This window comes from Pelobates fuscus, chromosome 10 (assembly GCF_036172605.1).
Source record: "Pelobates fuscus isolate aPelFus1 chromosome 10, aPelFus1.pri, whole genome shotgun sequence".
In the NCBI taxonomy this organism is placed as follows: domain Eukaryota; kingdom Metazoa; phylum Chordata; class Amphibia; order Anura; family Pelobatidae; genus Pelobates; species Pelobates fuscus.
The window spans coordinates 95,964,071-95,987,914 of NC_086326.1; the positions used below are offsets into that span (position 1 = coordinate 95,964,071).

General features: G+C 39.1%; 1 protein-coding gene across 4 annotated transcripts in view; it reads left to right on the forward strand.

The window, feature by feature from the left end:
• Positions 1-23,844, forward strand: part of DLG5 (discs large MAGUK scaffold protein 5) — a 95,754-nt gene that overhangs the window by 51,642 nt on the left and 20,268 nt on the right. For 2 of the 4 annotated variants that reach the window (XM_063434200.1, XM_063434202.1), the window contains exons 15-27: positions 1,134-1,226; positions 1,559-2,476; positions 5,370-5,508; positions 5,714-5,858; positions 7,623-7,741; positions 7,989-8,060; positions 9,933-10,101; positions 13,419-13,581; positions 17,860-17,990; positions 20,041-20,205; positions 21,782-21,962; positions 22,094-22,242; positions 22,746-22,916. In XM_063434200.1, the coding sequence (XP_063290270.1) occupies positions 1,134-1,226; positions 1,559-2,476; positions 5,370-5,508; positions 5,714-5,858; positions 7,623-7,741; positions 7,989-8,060; positions 9,933-10,101; positions 13,419-13,581; positions 17,860-17,990; positions 20,041-20,205; positions 21,782-21,962; positions 22,094-22,242; positions 22,746-22,916 (2,615 nt within the window). The remainder of the gene's footprint in view (positions 1-1,133; positions 1,227-1,558; positions 2,477-5,369; positions 5,509-5,713; positions 5,859-7,622; positions 7,742-7,988; positions 8,061-9,932; positions 10,102-13,418; positions 13,582-17,859; positions 17,991-20,040; positions 20,206-21,781; positions 21,963-22,093; positions 22,243-22,745; positions 22,917-23,844) is intronic. The other 2 variants (XM_063434201.1, XM_063434203.1) reach the window with 1 other exon arrangement.

Sequence of the window (23,844 nt, forward strand, 5' to 3'; positions counted from 1 at the left end):
GAATGACCTGGGGTCAGAGTATTCCAGGGGCACCCAGGCTGCCAGTGTCCTAAGAGTGTAAGAGAAAGCGTCATATCTGAGAAATTCCACAGATTCCTGTTACACAAAGAGCCACAAATGTGCCAACTGTGTGTCTGGCTCTGAAAAATAAATGTTCTTCATTGAAAGTGACATCCTAACAGCAAACATAGTCAGCCTTGAGTAAGGAACAGCTGTGGTTGGTGCAAGACAATGAAAACAGTGACATGCAAACTCATTAAATACAATGGGACACGGTCTACTATTCGAGAATAGGCTTCCTGAGGGTTAATAATACCTCAGCCACTACATGGGTAAAAAATGCTACTGAGCATATGCAACCAAATGGTATTTCTATGTTAGAAGTGACTGCACATTTGCACCAGTTGCTATTGACCCGGAATGCTGCCACAATCAGGCATAACAGAAATAAATTGTGACTATAGTACATACTACATGCTGCTAGAATAGCATTGCCCAGCACTCATATCCCCGACATGTGTGTTCCGGTCCCCCCTGCGACCACAGCGATGTGGAGGGGACCGGAATGAGACGACTCACGGTTAGCAGGCAAGCCGGACCGCCGATAGTATGGCTGGAGATCTGCCGAACAGCAAATAGCCGGAGCACGGCTATTTGCCGATTACCTTGGCGTTTCACATGTTTGTTGCCCGAAAGGAGGAGCAGGGGGAACAGAGAGGAAGCCGGACCGGAAGAGCCTGAGCGAGGACCGGAAGTTTGGCTGTCACTGAGTGAACAGCGTGCGTACGGCAGGTAGGAAGGGGGGAGTAGCGTTTATATGGAACGCTTAACTCCTCCCACAAATACAGGCCTTACGGCCTTAAAACATATCATATATTTTTTTTTAACCACATTTACATTTCTGGTTTCTGTGTCTATTGAGATACCTGTTGCTCTAATTCTGAGCGGGTTACTAGTCATAGTGATAAAGCGGGTTACTAGTCATTGTGATAAAGCGGGTTACTAGTCATAGTGACAGTCACCAATAAAGACATTGTACTGAATCCTTTCTTCCGTTTTCTCTTTATATTGTAATTTTTGCAGTTTTGTAGAAGGGTTACCATGTGTAGTGATTTTATTCTGTTTGCCTGTAGATTAATGGTATAACTCTGGATAACAAGTCTCTCACAGAGTGTGAAGCTCTGCTACGAAACTGCCGGGAATCACTGAATCTCTCGTTGTTGAAGGTAATTTTGGTCATTAATGAAGAAATCAGTTTTTCAGAGGGTCTTAACATTGTGGACAATTCCAAATTATCCTAATTTCATTTGATGCTAGTGTAGGAGTATGTATTTTAACAATCCCCATTTGCACCTATTATTTTTCCATGATGTAACCGGATCAAATAGAAAAAAACAGGCTACTTTTGACAGTTGGATGAGAAACTCGTGTATTGAAGAATGATTGATTATATAAAGTTTTTTTTAATTATTGCAATTTTATATATGAAATAATTGTCTGTCTATTACCCTAGTATGAATAGTCCAGTGTTGAGCTACATTTGTTTCTGTTCTTATAGGTGTTTCCACCCAATACATCATGGAGCGGGCAAAACCTCTTTGAGAACCTTAAGGAGTCTTGTCGGGTACTCCCTGCCAATATCCAAGCTCAGAATAAAAGGAACTTGAAGAACAATAGTTCAACACAGACAGACATCTTCCGTCCAGACATTCTTGATCATAAGAAAGAGATGGGAGATGGAAGTGGATCTGAAAGGGCTCTTCAACGTAGTTGCCATAGCCATTCTGAGCACAGTTTGGGTTCCCTGGGTGGTGAAGACTTCATGGGCTATGAATTATTGGAAGGACATGGAAGCCCATTAGGGTACGCTGACACTATTGAGGATGCATTGATTGAGGCATCCACTGGCAAACGAAGCAGTGGTACATGGCCCAAAGTCATGGTCAGTCCAGGACATCCCACAAGTGAATTCACGGTCTTCAAGAGACCTAGACAGAGGAAGTCTATCTTTGATCCAGATACTTTCAAAAGACCTCAAACCCCTCCAAAAATGCCTTTTCTTCCTCCTGGTCCTGTTCTAGCTCTTTCTTCTCAAAATACAAAGCCAGAGAGGCCACCAACTCCACCCACTCCACCTAAACGAAGTGACTCTATTAAGTTTAAACATAGGCACCAGTCAAGTTCTGCTTCAGACTCCACAGTTACAGCTGGGTCACCACCTACTAGTCCCTCACCTGTTCCTTTACTACCTGCCAATCAGGAGGCCTCACACAAGTCTCACCACAATAGGGGTGTTGGCAAATGCTGCCGTGAGGATGGGAAAGATTGTGCCTTGCCTGGGTGTAGGGGACCTGGGGAAGTTGAAAGCTGTTTACAGAGGGCAGAAGAACCAGAAGTGAAGAGGCCCAGGCCTCTGTCTGCACCAGCACTAAGGCATCGACTTGCACCTGTAGCTATTCCTCATGCAACATTACAGGTGAGTGGTGTTAAGTTGCAGATATACACCTAGATGTACTATCTACAAATGACATATGAGGTTATGCACTATATTGGATTTTGTTGAGAACTGAGAAGTAATTTTTTTGCCTAAACGTTTACATTTCCTACATTTCCACCTTCCTACCTCCTACCTACATCATCACTGTCTACCACTCCCACTTCTAAATCGTTTTGCCAGTAGGAGGAAATGGTTCCATGTTTAATTGCATCCATTGTATCTCTGCGAGATTATCCATTTTGGTTTCCTTATTTTGTTTGATTACGTTGTTTTAAAGGGAATATTTTTTCTTTGCAATTTTAATGGTTAAGTTTGGCGTATAGACTCAAAATGTCAAGTACTAAATTGTTAGCCAGTCCTAAAATGTATTTAACATATAAACACGTGTTCAGCATTTTGTATAATTTGTGTGAACTGTGAGAAACTACTAGGGTATATTTGCTTGGTGGACCAGTGCGTAAATACAGACTATATTTGCACCCCTCTCCTCCAGTCAGTGCCCTTTTCCCCTGTTATCACTTTGTCAGAGCTTGATGGATTAAATCGTACATATCGGAACGGTAGACAGAGAAACCTGTGGAATTAGCCACACAGTCTATTGGTGACTCGCCGTTTCTGTTTTTGTACCACCTTTTAGAACCAAACCCTTTCATAAATCTTTCCCACTGTGTTTGGTACTAACTTCCATATCAAACAATATAATACAAGATATGTTACTTGAGATTAGATGGCTTAGATCAAAGCTTTTGAACTTAGAGACATTTTAGGCATCAAATCCGCTACATTTTGATGTAGTTGTTCTGGGGCACAGCGACTGTCCCTGCTGGCTGAGCAGTGTAAACAGTGCCTTTTCTGAGAAAAAGGCATTGTTCACATAGCTGTATAACCCAACTGTTAGTGGCTGTCACTAGAGGGACTTCCTGGTTGCAGTCCTTAAAAGACACTTTCAATTGAAATGCATTGAACTAATGATGCTGATTGGCGCAGCACTGTGGTTGCTGGCCATATGTACTAGCCCCCGAATGCTTCCTTACACGGAAGCACTGGATTGGCTGAGATCCTCTGTATTGATGGGGATAGCCAGAGGAGGGGTGTCAAAATTAATGCATAGTAGCATAGAAACTTGATAATAGGGCTCTTAGCCACCAAGAAATCGCTTTTGGCATGACTCGCACCAACTACTGCATGTGTAATGCGAGTGTGATTGAAATGAAACATGGAAACCTCTGCTTTTGTGCAGCTCTTTGTATTTGTGCCCATTATGTTCTCATTGGGCCAGCTCACCCAATGAAATTCTGACCCCCATGTCATTATAATAAAAATATGATATACCAGCGATAATGGGGACTTCTAGACATTTTTGGCCACTTCTGATTCCAGCTGCAGGGTTTGGTCTGGTTAGCAGCTCATAAATTGTGTCAACAAATAGCTAAACACACACTTTAAAAATACAATTTTGCACCAATCCTGCTACCATACAATGTACAGTGACTGTGAAATACATGCTTTTTTCCATACAGCGCACATAATGTGAGAATTTCCCTTTAGCAATCGGTATCATGGCAATATCATCTGGGCATATGTGCTTAGGACATACTGTTTTGTGTACCTGTGTTTTATTAAATAATGCCAAAAGAAATGTATTTGCAGTTCAGAACATTAGATATTGAACACGACCTGTTAGGGAGGCCAGATTCTATGCTTTATTTATTTATTTTATTATCAAGTACCCATATATTCTCCAGCACATTGGTTTTTAAACGTTTTATAGACATGGATCTCGATCTATACCAACTCCAAGCTAAGATATCTGATGCCTATTAACTATTTATGTTGTAACTTATTTTAATTGAATTTCATCATGTTGTTTATAAAATGTTTAATGGCAATGCATATTGATAGTTTGCCTTTTCTCCTAAGCTCTTCATTGAACATAGTAGAAAACCTTTCGATTGATTAACTATCTGTGTATCTTCTGTAATCCGCGAATAACTGTCAATAGACTGTGTGTTCCAATCAGGGTTGCCAGTCGGCAATCAAGACAGAATATATAACTGTTGTGTCTATGTTGTCTTAAATCAAGGCATTTCACTCTTATCGGAGCTCCCTCTTAGCCTTTAAATACTTGTGAGCTTTTCACTCTGTAATGCTAGTTTTATCAAGATCTGGCTCACTACCTTAATGTTCACTGCTACTCCTGAGCCATTTTACTTTGTGTTTTATACATGTTCTATTGGTAACCTATAGTGTCACTTTAATACAAGTTATCGGTGACTTGCAATGTTTTATTTAATGGTGTGATTTCCAGAGAAGTGCCAGCTCCTCTTTAAACAATCTGCTAAATACATCCGTGACATAAATGGACATCCGTGAGACCATAAATAACATTGTGTGTAATTTACAAGTCAGATTGGTACGTTCAGGTCTAGAAGGCCTCTAGAACTTGATCAGTGGCAAGATGTAACTTAAAAGAAAAGTTGTAACTCTTATTATTATATAGTGCCAACAAATTCAGTAGCGCTTTACAATATTATGAAAGGGGAGATTTAACCATAAATGAGACAATTACAAAAACTTACAGGAACAATAGGTTGAAATGGACCCTGCTCAAACGAGCTTACAGTCTACAGGTAATCCCATTCCTACTTGTCTGTATGACTAGTAAGTTGTTTTTAAGATGATCCTTACCTATTTTCGGCCTCTTACTCCTGCTTGAACTTACAATACTGCAGGTGTGAACAACTACTCCTTACCACCAGTACAAATACACTCAAACCGTATTGGAGCTTTATGATGATTCACTATATAAATATAAGTACTGTGTGCATGCACAAATTGTCACCGGTCTCAACATTCCTATTGTCCCCTCCAGCAGGCCCAAAAGTTTCCCCAGACTGCCGAGGACAGACTGTCTCCAGACCTTGCACATGAGTGGGTTCGGTTTTCTCCTACGCGCTTCCCGAGACACAGTGACATGTTCTCTGCTTCACTCTGTGCCCCAGGAATGTCAGGTTAGTTTGTGCTTTTAGATCTATAAAATAACTTTTTTTTTTTCCATGCAACCTTTTGTAACAGTACTTTTGTTTCTTATTGCATGTATATTCTCAAGTGTAATTTGCTACGTATGCATTTTATAAAAAGGAAAAAAATCTTTATTAATACACTTTGTTTAACATTCTTATGTTCTTGCCTGGTAACACTACTTTCATGTTTCAGGTACTGTACCACGGAGCCTAGCTCCATGTCCTGCAGTGACAGCGGTTTTGAGGAATCCAATCTACACAGCCTGGAGTCACCGGGTCCCTTCAAACAACTGCCCCTCATCCACTGGTCAACCCTGCAAACAGCACATACATCCCAGGTACGACCTTGTAGGTTTATCAAGATCATCTCCCTACTATCTAGTTAAACAAGACACATGTGACATGCAAGATAAAAGTGCTAAATAGTGATAAATAGTGAACTGGATGGACTTGTTCACAGGATTGGGAACATGAATTATGTTAATCCCGTCTCTTCTTTTGTGCTAATACACATGTATAGCCTACACACAAAAAGAGAACACTGCATTATGATATGCATCTAAAACAATTAGTATGGAATACGAGTGATTTCAAAACATACGGTAAATTAAAATCAAATCCCTCCAATGTGTTGGTTTTGCTGCAGTGCAGCATCCATTTATTGTTTAAAATAACAATTTAAAGTTATCTGTTCGTGGCTACTAGACAGATTCAGAAAGTAATTTCCCAGAAACATAGCAGTCATTGCCATCTGAATACCATATTGCAAGCAAAGTGAACAGGAGAACAAAATGATGTATACATCGTGAAATTCTGTTGTTAAACGTGTATTCAAGTGGTTGGGATACAGTAACTTATCCAGCCAATGTATACAAGGGGCTGTTATATAGTAGTGCACTCCTCCCACCTGTATAAATGGGTTTGGTAGTGTGAGGGTAAAATTAGTCTCCTACATAAAATGTATATACAGTCATGGGGAAAAAAGTACATCCGCTTTGAATTCTATGGTTTTATATGAATAGACTTAATAACCATCATTTATCCCTTAGCAGGTCTTAGAATTGGGTAAATACAACCTCAGATGAACAACAACACATGACGTATTACACAGTGTCAGACAGGTCAGACAGGTGCTGCTAATCAAATGCCCTTGAGTAATTGATATATCTTATGTACCCTTTATATTAATACCTTCAGATTTCCTAAACTAAATAGGCTGACGTGCATAGTGTTGGTTGGGAAAGATTTGAGATGTAATATCCAAAAAGATCTGCTGGCTTTAACTTTAGCTTAGATGGTATATTGTGCTCCAGGCTCAAATCACTTGGTTAAACAATATCTAGTTAAAGTTATGGGAGAGGTTTGTTGGATTTCTGTGTATAGTATAAACATCACAAGACTCCTAGAAACTGAAATTGAATACTGTTTGAATTTTTTTTATTTTTTTATCCTGAATAAATGAGATTTATTACCCAACGTGGCAATACTTAATAACGCCTAGGAAGGGTATCACTGATGGAATATTATAAACCGTAAAATTGAGACATTTTGGCTACATGTAGTGACACATGCTAATTACTGTATATACTGTGTTTCCTTTTTTAATTCTAATTTGCTTTTGATTCAACTGCCTGCTAAAAATACACACTAATCATTTTCACAGTAGCATAGAGAAACTTTACTAGAGTTTTTTTTTCCTTTTTGTTTAGTTTTTTCTTTTATTACTTTCTGGTTGATTTCTATTCTGGGTAAACCTCTTACTTGGTCAGTGCTAGTGACTTTATCCGATGCATAGAGCATTGGGACCTAGTATTGGTGATCACATACATAAAGTATATCATTATCATTGCATGTTTTAAAAGTCTGTTTTATCATGGTGGTTTTTTTTTTGTTTTTGTAAATTGAACTGCCACACAGGTCTTTATGTTCTGCTTAGGATTTGGTAGTTTTAGTATATGTACTACCAAACAAGAAAATGTATTTTTATCAGAACCTATTTCATGCTCAACATGAAGTTTCTGTAAAAAGTATTATGAATATAGTCCAATGCATCTGGCATAATGCAAAGTGTGCATGTTTTCTTCATATCTCTGTATTTGCAGTGCACATCATGGCCGGCTTAGCCTGGATCTGAGTCACAAACACCCAATTGATTACTGCGATAACTCACGACCTAGGGTCCCTCATGGCTCCAACTCTCTCCCCTCTAGTGCTCGTCTGGGTAAGGCATACTTAATAGCTTTTTTTTGTGTGGATTAGATGCTGTTGTAACACATAGAAATGTTTGTTTGTTTTTTGTATAAAGGTCTTCTGGGAATACATATGTTTGTGCGTAGTGTATGTGAATCTAAAGTGTATGTTGGCTGCATGCGTTAATATTAGTCATTTTCACTGGACATCTGTACGTTGTGAAGATCTACTGGTAATCTGATATATGAATTGGTATAAAAAGCTTTTCTAATTCCCAGGTTCCAAGATTGAGCGCATTAAAATACCATCAACCCCACGCTACCCAAGGTGTACAGTGAGCTCAGACAGAGGTAAGACAACGTATTTCAGGTCTACGTAGAACAAATATAAGCTGGTTCTATATAAGGCAAATATCTACTATTAGAGAAATAAATAAGCTACTGTACAAGAATATCATGGAAAATAGCTAACCATAAATAGGTGTCTATCCACAATACAATTCGTAAACGAACTAGAGGTAGCGCTATATAAAGTTATTCAAATTTATTGCAACTATAAAAAGTCAACATATATAAGGACCAGCACGTTGACTAAAAGCAAAACCATAAACACCCACTGTACTTTTTAAATAATAACATTTCCTAGAAATTAGCAATATAAGCAGTGCAAGATAAGGCGCAAAACCGGAGAGCACAACAGGACTAAAGAGAGAAATAATGCTGCCAGATAATATACAGAGTGGAGTTGTCCAGCTCAAGCAAACATTCTAGTCCTGAGATAAAACCAAAGGAAATGTCCATGCCTCCTCTTAGTCAGTCTTTCACAAGTGCCTCCATTTACAGGCAGTAGAATGGTCAAAAGATCCCCAAAAGGCCCATAGCAGCTTGGGGCAAAGCACCGAAATTGCTCAGCGCTTGTAGTCCTTGTAGTGCACATGTATTCCATAAAGGGAATAGAAAAAATATTTTAGCCATAAAATAAAAGAAATGCAGGTAAACAATCTAGGAAACCGGGCAGGAAAAAACTTGCCAACAGCATTCGAGTCGTGTCTATGCATTTCTTTTTGACCAGACCTTTTCAAGACTGACATGCATAGTGCTTCCAAGGAAGAGCCAGCTTTAATTATCTACAAGTGGAAACATACAAAGTCCACATGGAATACAAATGTAATTTACATAACAGATGTTTAAAACCAATATAATTTAAAATGGATAGAAAACCCAACATGCAGAAACAAGTCACACAAGTAAAGGAAAAACCATAGATAACCTTGCGTATTACCGAACCTTAGAGTGGCCGGTCCGAACAGGCAGAGAACAAGCGATAAAAATGTCAAATAACAGGCCACGGTCAAGGGCAATAGATATACACAAAATCAATAAACTAGCCAAGGTCAGGGATACAGAGTAGTTGACGGTAACCAAAACATTTAAAAAAAAACAGTAGACATTGGCAGATATCTCCATGCTAGTTGTGCATGTCACCCTCAATGGGTGGATAATGTTCCATATGGCCAATTTCTGCATCTAAGACATCTATTTTTTTATTTTATTTATTTTTTAAACTGATTTTGATAGAGGAAGATGTACTTGCATCTTGGAATTTCAAGACTACAAATAAAAGGTCTTCAGCGAATGGAGAAATTATGAATTCAGTTAGGCAGTATATTTGTTACAAACTTCAATATGGCTTACAATGAACTTTATATTTTGGATTAATATTCCCAGATATTAAAGATTTAGATCTGGCTATGTTTTAACCTCTCAGCTAATCTTCATGTAAGTCAACATAAAACTAAAACAAAAAACTTTTAGCTCCTACAAAATGTAAGAATTTGGATAGTGGGTTGCAGGCAGCTACCAATGTCCCTGGAAATGATCAATGTGGTGCTAATAGATGTATCACCTGTGAGCATTCGTTTTTTGCTTCTTCTGTCACATTGTTTGGCTCTTGTGTTAATACATTTTAATAACCTTTTTATAGATCTAACTTTATTTAGTTTACTATTGTTGTTTCAGGTTTGTCATATTTAGAAGTTGTGGAAAATATGCAGTGCCTGTTTTATTTTTGATAAAGTTTGCATGTTCATATTTTAACTCCAACTTTTCTTGTCTGTTTTATTGGCAAGTATGTTAAATTAAGTAAACTGTATATAGAAAAGTGGGTGGGGAGGAACTACATGCTATGGGCAGCTTTTATATGTTTTTACAATGTATCTACAGGGTCCTTGTCACACTCTGAGTGCAGTAGTCCCAGTTTGGCCAGCCCACCTCACTCACCCCTCAACTTGGAGACTTCGTCATTTGCCAGTAGCCAGTCACAGAATTCTGTTGCAAGTTTACCCAAGATCTCCATCAGTACTGTCCCCATGGGGGAACGGAGAAAGGACAGGTGAGCAGAATTTGATCCACCCATCTCATGCCTATCACAAGAACAAGTCTGGTTAATGGACATGTCACTTCTTGGTTTCTTTCAATGTTCCCCTTGTCACTTCTCAGTCCTGCTTCTCACCTTTATGTCATGTCCTTTTGTACTCCTTTATCACCCCATCAATTAAACGCAAAACACACGTTCCTTTATTTTCAGTCAGCCCTCTCTCCCTTTATTCTTACCGATTGTCTTATTCTAGAGCTTCCATCTGACAAAGTTATTCACTTAAAGGGACAATCCACACTCCAGAATTGTCGCGAATTCAAATACATTTCAATTTTAATAGCAATATGGCAAAAAAAAAACTGGAAAATTCTCCAAGTTTCTAGTTTGACTATTTTGGTCTAAAATTCAGGGTGGAATTTTTTGCTGCCGGCACCATCTTTCTTTGTGTAAATGCAGCAGGGTGATGGATGCAGCCTGGCTACAGGTTGACACATACTGCATACACAACATTGTCTCAGGAACACAGCAGTAGGTCATCTGACCAGTTCTATCCAGGGGCATGTGATGCACATAATAGTAATCTGCAACCAGGCTGCATGTGTTAGTTTTGGCCTAGCTGTCAGGATATCAGCCACGGGAATAAAAATTATAAAGTATTAGAAATATTTATGACTTTTGTTTTTCTGACCATGATTTGTAATTGTTTTGTGTGTGTTTCTTAAATATATTCTTATATTAATGTATTTCTTAATTTTCTTTCTTTTCTTCTCACTGGTGTCCGTTTCCTTTTTTTTCTCCTCCTCATCACGGTCACTTTTCACACACATCACCGTGTCCAATATAATTTTGTTTTGTGTCACCTGTTCCATGTTAACCTCCCCACTTCTTCCCCCAGCCATTACTATCTTTTCTCTCACCCCACACCTTCCAGATACGTTTTCCGCACTAGGTCTTTACTGCGGCTCCAAGCCCATCCTAGGCCCAGGTTTTCCTCTGTAAGATGCTTGAGGTTGGCCTCCATTTATTATAATTCTCACTCCTTTTATCCTGATTCATAATTCCACTTAACTGAGCCTGTGCTGTCCACCTCGCTTCTGTCCACTCCCGTCATGCTGCATGTTTAAAATGTACTCGGACTGCTTCCATAAAATGAAATATGGCTTCATGTTGCGGAGGAAAGTCCGCTTGAAGGCCTCAAGTGCATTGCATTGCTGGCCTCTCCTGCTGTATATTATTAAATGCTGCTCCCTACTGTTATGTCGCATGTGTGTGCATGCAATGGCTCCAAGTATTTTCTGGGTACATTTTTAATAATGTTAGAATGTATACAATCCTCTGAAGATTTTTATTTTGTATTCAATTTTTATGAATTACAGTGAGGACGTACAATTCCTATTGCTGTCGTATCACCATTCCTGTGCTTTAACGAAGTGATAAAACACATTGATTAAACAAATGGTGGATTCAGGGTACAATATTGTTATACCCCTGCCTTTTTAACCTATATGCACAAATTTATAATATAGGTATAAAGTGCTTGTCTTTCTGAATGTATTTACAGGGTGGGTGAAATTGACAAATCTCTTCTCTATAGCAAAATATTCTGACATTACTTATGCTGTTCAGATGTTTGTTAATAATTATTTAAAATATTATCCTTCATTACCTTTTAATATTATTTCTGTATACACTAGATTACAGGATAGTATCCTGTATCCTTCCAGTTGAAACCCCTGTGCATGTTTGTTCTTAAAATGACCACTGAGGTTACCCAGGTCACTCCATCTCATTGAATATGGCTGAGTGCAGTGGCATGTTCTTTTAACCCTGCAATGTAAATATTTGCCATTTTTTAAAAAAAAATGCAATGTTTGAATTAAAGGGTTAAGTTACCCTCTGGTGGATTTCTTCCTGACCGCCACTAGTGGTGCTTCCATTGCACTGACCGTTCCTCTTTGAGGAGCATTGCAATGGCAGCAACCAGGAAATAAGCAAGTAAACGCCTTACTTTTCTTCATTTTTACTACACGTAAGGGAGGGGAAATAAAAATGATTTGTTAAACTAAACTTGTAGTAAATTGAAATCCTAAAGTCAGAAATACACCATGATCATTTATGCTGGATTTTATGGGAAGTTCACATAACATCATTTTTTATTTTTTTTTGTATTGTCAGTAGACATCTCCTCAAGTTGTCCATGTCACATCACTAGATGACCAGCATATACACTAAATAGTTCACCAAGTTTTCCAAACTAGTTTTTCAGTTTCATATCCACACATAACTTTATTTGCCTAGCCTATGCTTGTGGTTTATCATTTTTTACATCAGGGGAACCTTGGTATGGCTTTACTTGCACATTAGTGGGCTTTGGGCAGGAAATTTGCGGTGGCATGTTAATACATTGGCTGGATACACATATTTGTTAACTTTGTTTTTTATGTTCCAACGTTAGGAGGTGCAATGTGTTTCAAATGTTAGTTTGTTTCCACAAAGTTGATAGTATTATTTAAAATTTCTTTATATATTTAGTTTTTCTTTTCTGTGCCCTGTTTTCAAATGATCATTGTATAAATGTACAGCTTACCATTTAAAATCATGATGATGTCTTCCCGTGGCAGTATGATAATGTTAACTGGCTCGCCCTATAGTGTAACTTGATGATGGCTAATGGCTAAAAATAGCAAACATTCTAGTTAAACTGGTGCAGTGTAAATAGGAGTATGTCTTGAAGATTTACAGTAATGCTGTTTTTTATTTTTTTATTACTATAATTAGTTTGATCTGTAAACCCTTGTAACCCTCCCAACCTCCAGTATTACCCAATTTGCTCCAATAATATTGCTATATATGTTGTCATCCCTACAATACAAAAGGTGAAGGGTGACAATTTAACTATGAAGCAATAAAGGGATAAGTACAGTAGTGTTGTAGAAAATCTAAACTAGCATCATGAATGGCTGAGTCACATCCTGCCTGGGGGATGGCTCATGACAGAATCTACAGAGTTTAGGCTAAGGAACTTAAAATGTACCTGTTATAATTTCTCATTTTTTCATTTTGCATCTATTCTGTAATGCGTTAACTATATAATGTTAATCTTAAAGGCCAGTTAACATTTTGACTAAGCCTAACATTACCTTCAAAACAAAATGGCCAAGAGGTGAATTAGACCTACATGTATGTAAATTACTAAATAAAAAAAAAATAAAAAAAAAGAAATGGAACTTTAACATGCACAATAAGGACAGATCCACATTAATGAATTCAATTGCAGACAAGGCAAATTAAATTATAAGCGGCACATTAACTACATCTACTGCATTTCACAGACCACTAGTGGAGGAGCCGCGGCACGTGAAGGTGCAGAAAGGAGCAGAGCCCCTCGGAATTTCCATTGGTGGAGGGGAGAGCGGGGGCATCTTTGTTTCTAAGGTGACACCTGGAAGCATCGCTCAACAAGCTGGGCTGGAGTATGGAGATCAGCTGCTAGAGGTATTTATTAGAAACATAAAAACATCAAAACATAGAATGTGACGGCAGATAAGAACCATTCGGCCCATCTAGTCTGCCCAATGTTCTAAATACTTTCATTAGTCCCCAGCCTTATCTTATAGCTAGGATAGCCTTATGCTTATTACATGCATGCTTAAACTTCTTCACTGAATTTATTGCACTATCTTTGGAAACACATAATTGAAGTAGTTCTACATAAGTGAAACAAAAATAATAGCTGCACCCATAAAGGAGTAAAGAGACATTCTTATAAAGACGCTGCAAGCACCAGAACAGGGTATGCTCATTGCGTAGGTTATATTACAAGGTTTTCTCTGGTCCTTGTCTTGCACATTATTGCAACTTGAAGACTGCTTCATCTGATGTGGATGGCAAAGGAGATTTACTTTCTGCTTGCTGTCTAATCTCTGTCCATGTTGTGCATAGACACACAATTTCAGCTGTACTTTTAGCTGCTATATGACTGCATATCCAATGGCTGGGTGTAGAATGACATAAGCACCTCCTGGACATGAATTTATGACCAGGGGTCTACATCATATGGCATGTGTGCAATGTATGAAACACAGGCTGTCTGGGGAGATCAGAGCTTGCAATATTTCCCTGCAAATTTATTCTAGTCTTGACCAAGCTATCCGTGTTGAGAGGAAGTAATTTTAAAGCACTTCCTCCTAGCCGTTTTAAAGAGGAATCCATATGGCAACAAAGTCGCCTACAGCAGCAACCCTGTGATTGGCCTGCCTGGTCCCCATTGGACCCAAGGGAAGCCACCCATTCTGTTGCAAATTGTTAAGAAAAAAGAAGGGTGGCTAAGATATCATTATTGTGAATGTGTGTCCAGCAGTGTGTTTGTGTGCTTGTAGCAATGTGATTTTTGTGTGCATTTCTATGCAGCATTATGTAAATATGTGTATGCTTAGCTGTGCATTAGGGTGCATGCCTGACAGTGTATCTGTGTGTATTCAATGACCGTGGGTGGACTTTGTTTTTTGTGCTGAACTCTAATTTGGGCCGATTGGGTGATGATTTTTGAGCTGCCACATTGCAGAATCTCTGGGGGAACAGACTCGTGCAAGTACAAACAGGTTCTATTTGGTTCAGAGTGCCATTACTGGCACCAGGAAACAAACACTACCTGTCAATGCTGGTGAAAAAACCCGGCTAACCAAACAATATTTCTAATAACCAAGCTGCGTATAAATAAAGCAATTAATAAATAAAGTAGACAGTTGTACAAAAATCAGAAAAAAACACATGCTAAATATTTTAAAAAGTTAATCAAGAAATGTACTTAAATTGGCAAGATCCATTTTCAGTCCATATAAAGAAAAGGCCCTTAATTTATTCCAGTAAAAGGTCACATGAAAAGTGGTTTCATTATACTGTACAGACATCCATTTTAGCATCACATTACTCGGCTATATAAGCATGGATATGTAGACTTTTCGGCGAGTCATTGACCAAGTCTTAGGAACAAGACGAAAAGTGCCTGGTTGCCATAGTGTGAAAAGTGTTGCTCAGAGACCGTGACCGCAGTATTTGGCGAAATTTTACCTGTTTAAGTGTACGCATAATTTTAGCTCTTAATAAAATTGTATTGAGGATTTTACACGTGGCAAGTATCTCTTATTGATATGCACAATGCGATTAATCTTTATCCGCAAGGCAAGTTTCAAAGTGGAGATACTGGGAAATCTGGAGTGTGGAAGTTAAAATATTGCAAGAGGGGCGTTTGGCAGCGTTGTTACATACTTTTAAGTAGGGGCAACAACTATCTTCATTTGCAATTGATAAAGAGGTTTATGCACATGTGTGTTTTCATTTTGATGCCTATTGCAGACTAACATTAGTTTGCAAGGCAAATTTCAGGTTTGGATCTCGATACTTCAACTTATTTAGGGACCACTTGTCATGTGACCTTCTACCGACATAAATTAAGGGCCACTAGCTTATATGGACTGAAAACTGATCCTACCAAATTAAGTAAATTTCTAGATTAATTTATTGCATATTTTGTATGTTTTTCTGATTTTTTTTTTTTTTTTTTTGCACCGTTGTCTATTTATTTTATTTATACTGTGAAACTGTGATGTATTCTGCCCAGTTTGATTATTATAGATACGGTTAGGTTTAGCCTTCTCCTGTATTTGGCTAGAAGCTACTGACAGAAGCACTTGATACGGCTTTGAGTGGGAGATAAAAGATTGGCAGGCATTTTGGCATTGATCCAAGTGTGAGACTCAAAAGATTATTCACTAAAGTCCACATGTGGCATATTTACTAAATTTGAGGCCAGTAAAATTATAGGGGGTGGGCAAAGCTTCACCCATGCTCCCACATGTGGGCATCAGGTGATGTACTTTTATTATTGGGGTTGGACATATCACTGTCCACCCCTCTTCTGCTAACTGTGGTCAACGGGTGGGGGCTACTTATTTAACAGTCACTTTTGTGTTTCTCCCACCCATTGGCAGCAGGTGGGGGGAGGAGGGGCTGTGTCCATTCCAGCCGCCATTCACTGACAGCAGGTGGGGACTCTAAATAATTATATAAGTGGGGTGGATATGCCATTGCCCCCCCCCCCCCCCTAATTAGTGGCATGGTCCACCCCTCCCCGGGTGGCTAGGGGATTCCAAGCCCATAGCCACTGCCCCTTAGGTAAAATGAACCTGACCCACCCTACCTCACCCTAATCCTAGGGAGGGAGGTTATTAAATGAATATCTGTTTAAAAAAAAAAAATATATATATATTATTTTTGGCCCAGTGCTGCTAAAAGTTTGGGGTGAGAAAAAACGAAACCAAACTGGTCTATAATTAGATTAAGATTGATTGGGACTCTTCTTGGGCTGAAATGAATCTCTCTGCCTGTCGCTCCAGCTTGCAGTTATTGGCATAAACTTCGAAGGAATTCATATTTTATTTATTTATTTGTTCATTATTTTTATTATGTTAATGCATTTTCTATTAAAAAATATCCTCCAGTGACTTCTACAAGAGTTACAACCCCCATGACCACTTCTTCTGCTTTTAGGAGTCTCTCAGGGTTATTCACGAAGTGAGAATTCAAAGTGAATTTCAGATTTAAGGTTAGAAAATGTTTCCAGTTTGTCTATTTTAACCTTAAATCTGAAATCCACTTTGAATTCTCACTTTAGTGAATAACTCTGTCTATGGGCAATGTTTTAACTTGTGAGCCGGGTTACCAAGTCCGTCATTACTGATTAAAAAAACTGTACACTTAGTAAAAGGTTACTCCAAACCTACTTGACTAAAACATGGCTTATAGTTTCTTTTCATGCTGTAGGGTCTGGAACACAACTGTGTATTCCTAGGCCCTTAGTGTTAAAAGGCATGCTAGCCTTTCTCGGCCCGTCCTCCCACTCCCCCTTAAATAACTAGAAAAGGTCCTTATTTCCGGCGCATATATGAGGAGTGATTGGGGGCAGAGCTAAACTCCGTCCGGACCAAACCATATGCATATCTAAGGGAAACGTTCGGACATGCTGAGCATCAGTGCTGCACTGACCCCCACTGCACACTCTGCAGCACTGACCCAGGAAACTCCTCTAGTAGCCATCTGAGGAGTGGACGCTAGAGGTGTTACTCGGCTGTAATGTAAACACTGCCTTTTCTCTGAAAGCACAGGGTTTACTGCAAATAGCCTGCAGGGATGGACTATACTCATTAGAACAACTACAATAAGCTGTAGTTGTTCTGGTAACTATAGTGTCCCTTTAATACTTTCCTTCAACTGTTTAGTCGTGTTGTTCTAATCACTGAATTACAGTGGCTACTAGAGGAAAGGTCAGGTTAAATACCCCATTCCCCTCCCCCAATCTCATCCTCAGATGGTTACAATTGGTTCCATCATTTTCAGAAATATGTTCAGATACATTGAGTAGATCTGTGCTATGAGCTAGTGATTCTGTTTTCACACAGGATGGCTGAATAGACCTCCACTGTTTGTGAATGTAACACGTTGATTTCTCTGGGGTTCTTTTATTCTACACTTTCTGTCCCACTCTTGCAATTCTCACTATTTTATTACTTTCCCCTCACTAGGAACTCTCCCTCTCTCTGAAACTCAAGAAACTTTGTAAATAATGCCACTCCTACTATACCACACTTTTGCTGTTTGCTGAATGTATTATTTGTGTGGTAGTGAATGGTGTTTTCCATTCCTATAATTCAAAGGATATGTCTTGGAGATTGCTTATCATTATATCCATGTCAATTCATTTTCCCTTATCTGCAGTTCAATGGCATAAACCTGAGGAATGCCACAGAGCAACAGGCACGCCTGATAATTGGACAGCAGTGCGATACAATCACCATCCTGGCACAATACAACCCACATATGTGTCAGCACATCCATTCTCGTTCCAGGTAGGGGCACCTGTTCCAACAAATTCTACCCACGCTTTCCTGATATTTTTCTATCGTATGTGCAGATTGTGATACCATAAATAGATGTATCTATATACTGATACTTGAGCTTTTTTTTTTTTTTTCTCCTTATTTCATTCTTTTGCAATCACTTTTTTCCTCTCATTGGATGTTGAGATTCCAGAGGTCATGACTTATGACATAAAGTCACTCCCTACTGGAGGAGGCAAAAGCATCCACAATGCACTGCTTCAGCCTGCTTCTACCACTCTAGCCTCCCTTCTAGAATCCTTAGTTTTGTTTCTCAGGAGGAAAGTGGACTGGCTGAAGATCTGACTGAAGGTAAATTTTAGAATTTATTTTACAAGCCTGAAGGTGGAGATATATTCCCTTAATGAGGGATACCTTGTTCCACTGGTAAATACTAGATGGCTCAGAAGTTGACAGAGTTGTACATGGGGCTGGAATTGTTGACCAGAAGCCTTCTGAGCAACATGCAGAGTCTACTGCTTTTCTGGTTTGTCCAGGATGAGGCCTCTTGAAGGGTGAAGACCACTGAGGACACCAGGGCTTGAGCTCCAGGCAGGGTGTATCCTCTCTCTCATAAATGAGTCTGGAGGGCACCTTAGCATTGACACTGCTGCTCTCCTACTTGTGGGTTTCACATACCATCAGTTGGAAAGAGGTTTCTCCTTATTTAAAATTAATCTAGAGCCAATGTGCAGAAGACTATTGACCAGTGTGCACTAGTGTGGTCAATAGGAGGGGGGATAAAAAGTGGGTAGGGCTTCTGAGCATTAGTAAATTTCCCTTGACTCTTCATGCTTATTATTTTTTATTTTTTATAAATTCTTTATTTATATCCATGTTTGTTTTCCATGTTGGGGTGGGGGTAGGGGTACATAAAAGAAGTGGGGTTAGGTGGGGGGGTTCAAAACATTTACAGTGCAAGTCAAAATTGTTCCCAATGTTTTTCTTATGGTAACAAAAAACCTTTGAGTTGCGTGTGCAGGAACTTTACGTGCAATTCCGTTAAACAATGATGTGTGCAGGAAGTAGAAGTAGAAGTAGTTAAGTTGTAGACTCTTCATGCTTATTTTAAAGCTGTGATTGCTAACCAAGTTAGCACTATGTCCCCTGTGCTGAAGTGATTGTGGCGGAGTCCTGCTGAACACTATAGTGATGTTCCTAGCTTCTCGTATTTTTTCCTTTTTCACAGAGGATGGTTTCTCATTCTGCTTAGCCTTGAGCAGCTTGATCAGTTGTCATTCAGACTCCACTTCTGAGTTCTCATGCATTCTTCAGGATTTTATAAAGGGGGATATGTCTGACATGGGGATTCACAGTAAATTTTAAATTGAAAGCCAAAGTGGCTGAACTGGAAGCATAGCTGACTGGGAGAATTTTGCAGTTCAGCTATTTTGACCTTAAATTTAAAATTCACTTTGAATTCACTCTGTACACTCTGATACATCTTTAAGGTCGAGGCTTTTTCTTGTTTTAGATGTGCTGTGCAGTCTTAGTGTTGATGTGCTTGTTCAGTTATTTAAACCCGTGGAAGCACCCCAATATTTCACTACACTTGTTCTTGGCTTCAGGCTCTTCCAATAACTTCATGGTGGATGGCTTGATGGAGTTTTTGTGCTTCATGGTGTCCTTAGACATGGTTCCACTTGCACCCTCTCCGAGAATTCTTTGTCTGCTAGTGGGATATTTCCAAAGGTCTCTCATAACTCCTACATTTGGATCTTGGCATGTTTTCCAGATTTGATCATTTTGATCCTTTCAAATAGTGAGAGCTCAAGAGGCTCTGCCCATCAGTGGTTACCTTGGCTTTTGCTTCAACTGTCCTGCTCACTTTGAGGTTTCTTCCTGCTTTTCCTGTAGAAAGGAGTATTGTCAATGATTGGTAAGAGAAGGAGGTACATTCTAAAGCATTGCATTATGGGTGTTTCTACCTCCTCCAGTTCCGAGGTACTGTCATGACTCTCACCATCCTGAATAAAAGTAATTTGTCAGGTATGACACGGCTTTTGTGATTTCCTTTCAGTTCCCGGCTTGACACAAGCATGTCTCATTCCACGTCGCACAGCAGTGGTGCAGCAACTCCTGATAATCATTCCGTCATTGATACTGTGAGTGAGCAGGATGAAGGGACCATGACGCCACCTTCAAAGGAGACTACACCCAGCACAAGTCCCCGCAGTTCACTCAGGTGACTATTTGCTCATTATGTAAACTTACATTGAGCCACTTCTTATGCATTGTATTGATAATACATTAAAACTATTCAAAAACAACAAATCCAAAATACTAAAAGATAAGAAAAGTTCCTACACTTATGGATATGCCCACATATCAGTCCATGAGGGGCGCTGAGGCACTCCTGGCACCACAACCACTGCATTCAGGTTGGCTTTCTCCTTCCATAGCCAACCAGAGCTCTTCAGCAAAAGTACAGAATATGGTGAATCCTGCGGGAGATTGACATTTCTAGACAGGGATAGCTCTGCCCAATGTCGATTACTATCAGCCGTAGGAAAAATTACCTACTTTATCTCAAAATATATTTTGACTGTGTTGGAGTTTGTCTAATTCCAACACAGTCAGTATGAGTAATTCATAAAGATTTAATCTTTATGAAATATTCCTTTTGCAAGGTGGGAGTGACAGTGCCGCTTTAACCCATTAAGGACCAAACTTCTGGAATAAAAGGGAATCATGACATGTCACACGTCATGTGTCCTTAAGGTGTTAAAGTGACCAGTCAGTCTACAGCTGAGAGATTAGACACTCATGCTGTGGCTAGTTGAAACGTTGTGAAGCTTCCAACTGCAGGACTGGGGCTATGACTCTGAGGACTGAATTGAATTTGATTTGTCTGTTTCCAGCTGTAATGATTGTTGCTTCTGTTAACCATGTTTTTGGCTCCATATTACCACTGCAGATATTGCCAGCTACAAGATAATAGAGAGTCTATCAGTATCTTGATGCTTTATCCATGTGCACACTATGTGCTGAGAGCTAATGGAGTAGCTGACATGTTTTATAACAGCAGCAACATTTAATAGAAGGTGGAAGTTATAGCGAAGCACTACGGACGATGAGATCACGAGAGGAAGAGGCAAGATGAGGCTAGGAAGGTAGGCAGAGAGAGAGAGCTGGAGCATTATACAGAGACATGTACTGTGTGGATATCTCTGTATTGCAACTCTCTCTAATCCATCACAGTGATCCTGGCTGTGTCTAGTAGTTATGGGTATCTCACATTTGTAACCAACTCTGTTGTATCTCTGTATTTTACTCGGCCTGTATAGGTATCTTTGTGTTGTGCCAAGCTCTGTGTATTATCTCCCTATATTTTTTTTCTCAGCTCTGTTTATATGGTTATCTCTGTATTGTACTCCGCTCTATGTATTTTATAGATCTCTTCATGTTGTGCCCAGCTTGTTTTATTGCATTAGCATCTCTCTATGATGCTCACCTCCCTGTATTGTATGAGTATCTCTGTGATATATAGGGAGAAGTAAAATTCTGGGAGAGGAGTCTGGCACCCCACCACCTTTAAAACGTCCCAGCTGCCACTGATTGGGGATATATCTACTAACCAGTATTTTTGTTTAATTAAATCAGTACAGCGTGGTCCTTTAAATTTACATTGCTGGTTGTGAGTCTAGCTTAAAATAAATATTGTGAATTCTATTATGAGAGTAACCTTATTTTCATCATTTTTAAAAAAAAAAAAAAACTTTTTTTTTTATATATATTCTCTACTTACATATTTTGCCCAGGGCCCCTGATGGGATTAAAAGACACACAGAGCTTCGCACAGTTACCCTGCCAAAGTCTCCTGTGGAACTAGGATTGCAGATTTGTGGTGGGAACCTGCATGGGATATTTGTTCTAGAATTTGAGGATGACAGTGTGGCCAGTGGACCTGAGGGTCTGATGCCTGGAGACATGATTCTGGAGGTAAGTTTGTTCATTAACAAGAAACACTGGAAATGATTTATACGGTTAGCCATGAAATTTTCATAGTGTGTGTGTGTGTGTGTGTGTATAGGTATATATATAATTTTTTTTTTTTGGTGTGTCCGCCTCAGTATGGCTGCGTGGATATGAGGAACAGAACAGCAGAAGAAGTATACCTGGAAATGCTGAAACCTGTTGAAAATGTCAAACTAAAAGTGCAACAGAAAATAGAAGAATTCAACAAAATTAAAGACCAGCCCGGAGATGGATTCTATGTAAGGTCAGTGTTCAGCAGACGTGAAATCCCCAATTTCAAGTAAGAGCCACACAAGCCATGTTGTGTTTTTGATTACATATTTTATTGAGCACCAATTCCATAAATTGTTGGACATGTGCAATATTCCAAAGGAACATAGTTATGCGTTTCTATTCTACATTAAAGCATTCTAGACATTTTTAGAAGCAATTAATGTGTAATGCAGATTAAAATCTAGATTTATGCAAATCTTTATTTAGCATGGTGTCAAAAATAGTTTGATATATATCTCTATTTTATTTTTTTCTTTCTTTCATATCTACATATTGACTTCCAGGTATCGAGTTGATTTCTCTTTCGGACACAACCTGCCCTATTGATTTCTGTCTCTTGTATATATTCTTATTACCCCGGAGATTTGTTTATTATGGCCAGCAATTTGACAGCGTTTCATCTCCGTAAAATATGCACACATCAATGAGGTTCAGCAAGGGTCCAATGGAATTTCTATGTATGCTTGATTTCAGAGCACTTTATGAACGACAAGCAGAGCTCCCACAGGAGTTGAGTTTTAAGAAGGATGACATACTGTTCGTGGATGATACTCTGCCACAGGGGGTCTTTGGCACGTGGAACGGGTGGCAGCTGGATGAGAATGCACAGAAGTTGGAGAAAGGGCAGATCCCCAGCAAATACATGTAAGAGCAAAAAAAGACAAACAAAGCCATAGCGTATTCTTCTGCCAAACACTTGGAAGCAAAATTCTTGTCTGTGCCATTGTTGAAGTAATTAGGAAGAAATACAGTCTGTGTTATCAAGCATGCTTATGTTCCCTTTAACATATGCAGCAGATTATCAATGCAGGTGATTTTAGGTTTCCTCGTGAAAGACGCCACAGAGACTTATTGCTCAATACACTTTAGTATCCTTGGGCCCACTTTGTACCTATCTTACCTTTTAGTGTTCCTTCCATCCTGGCGGCTGTAACATATCCTTAAACAAAACTTAAAAAACAAAAACAAACACACACTGTTCTAGGTTGGTGAGTTTGCTCTGCATATTTACATAAGAAGAAGTTAAGTACATGATCTCACTAACTCGTTCATTGTATCATGAATCCTAAAATGCTGCGTGTAGTATGTGCACATGCACAGCTGGCATTTTTATACAGTCCTGCAAAGTATGTAAAATAAAATAAGCTATAGAGGATTTTGAAATGATTGTAGCATATTCTATAGCCAACTGTTAATTGACTGTTATGGTAAAATTAAGGAAGTGTTGATTCCTTTTTAAAGAAATCCAATACCTTTTCTATTTGTTATTCATAATGCAACATGACCACAACCAACAGTAGGCCGGGACAGGTAGGCAATTTTTTCCCTTCCCCAAAAGCATCAGTTGGGACCTCCATCTCATAGCCCAACTACTGTAAACTCAAAAACCTTGGGAAATGGGTCCTGGAGAGAGTAATCACGAATTTCTTGAAACAGTGTTTTAGGATTTGCATAATTTAAATGAAATATCAAAGCTGGAAAATGTTAATCTCATGTCGCCTTCAATACTTAATGTAGGAATTATCATCTTATAGTGGTGATCATAAGCCATGTAGGGGACCACCTGCCTCTA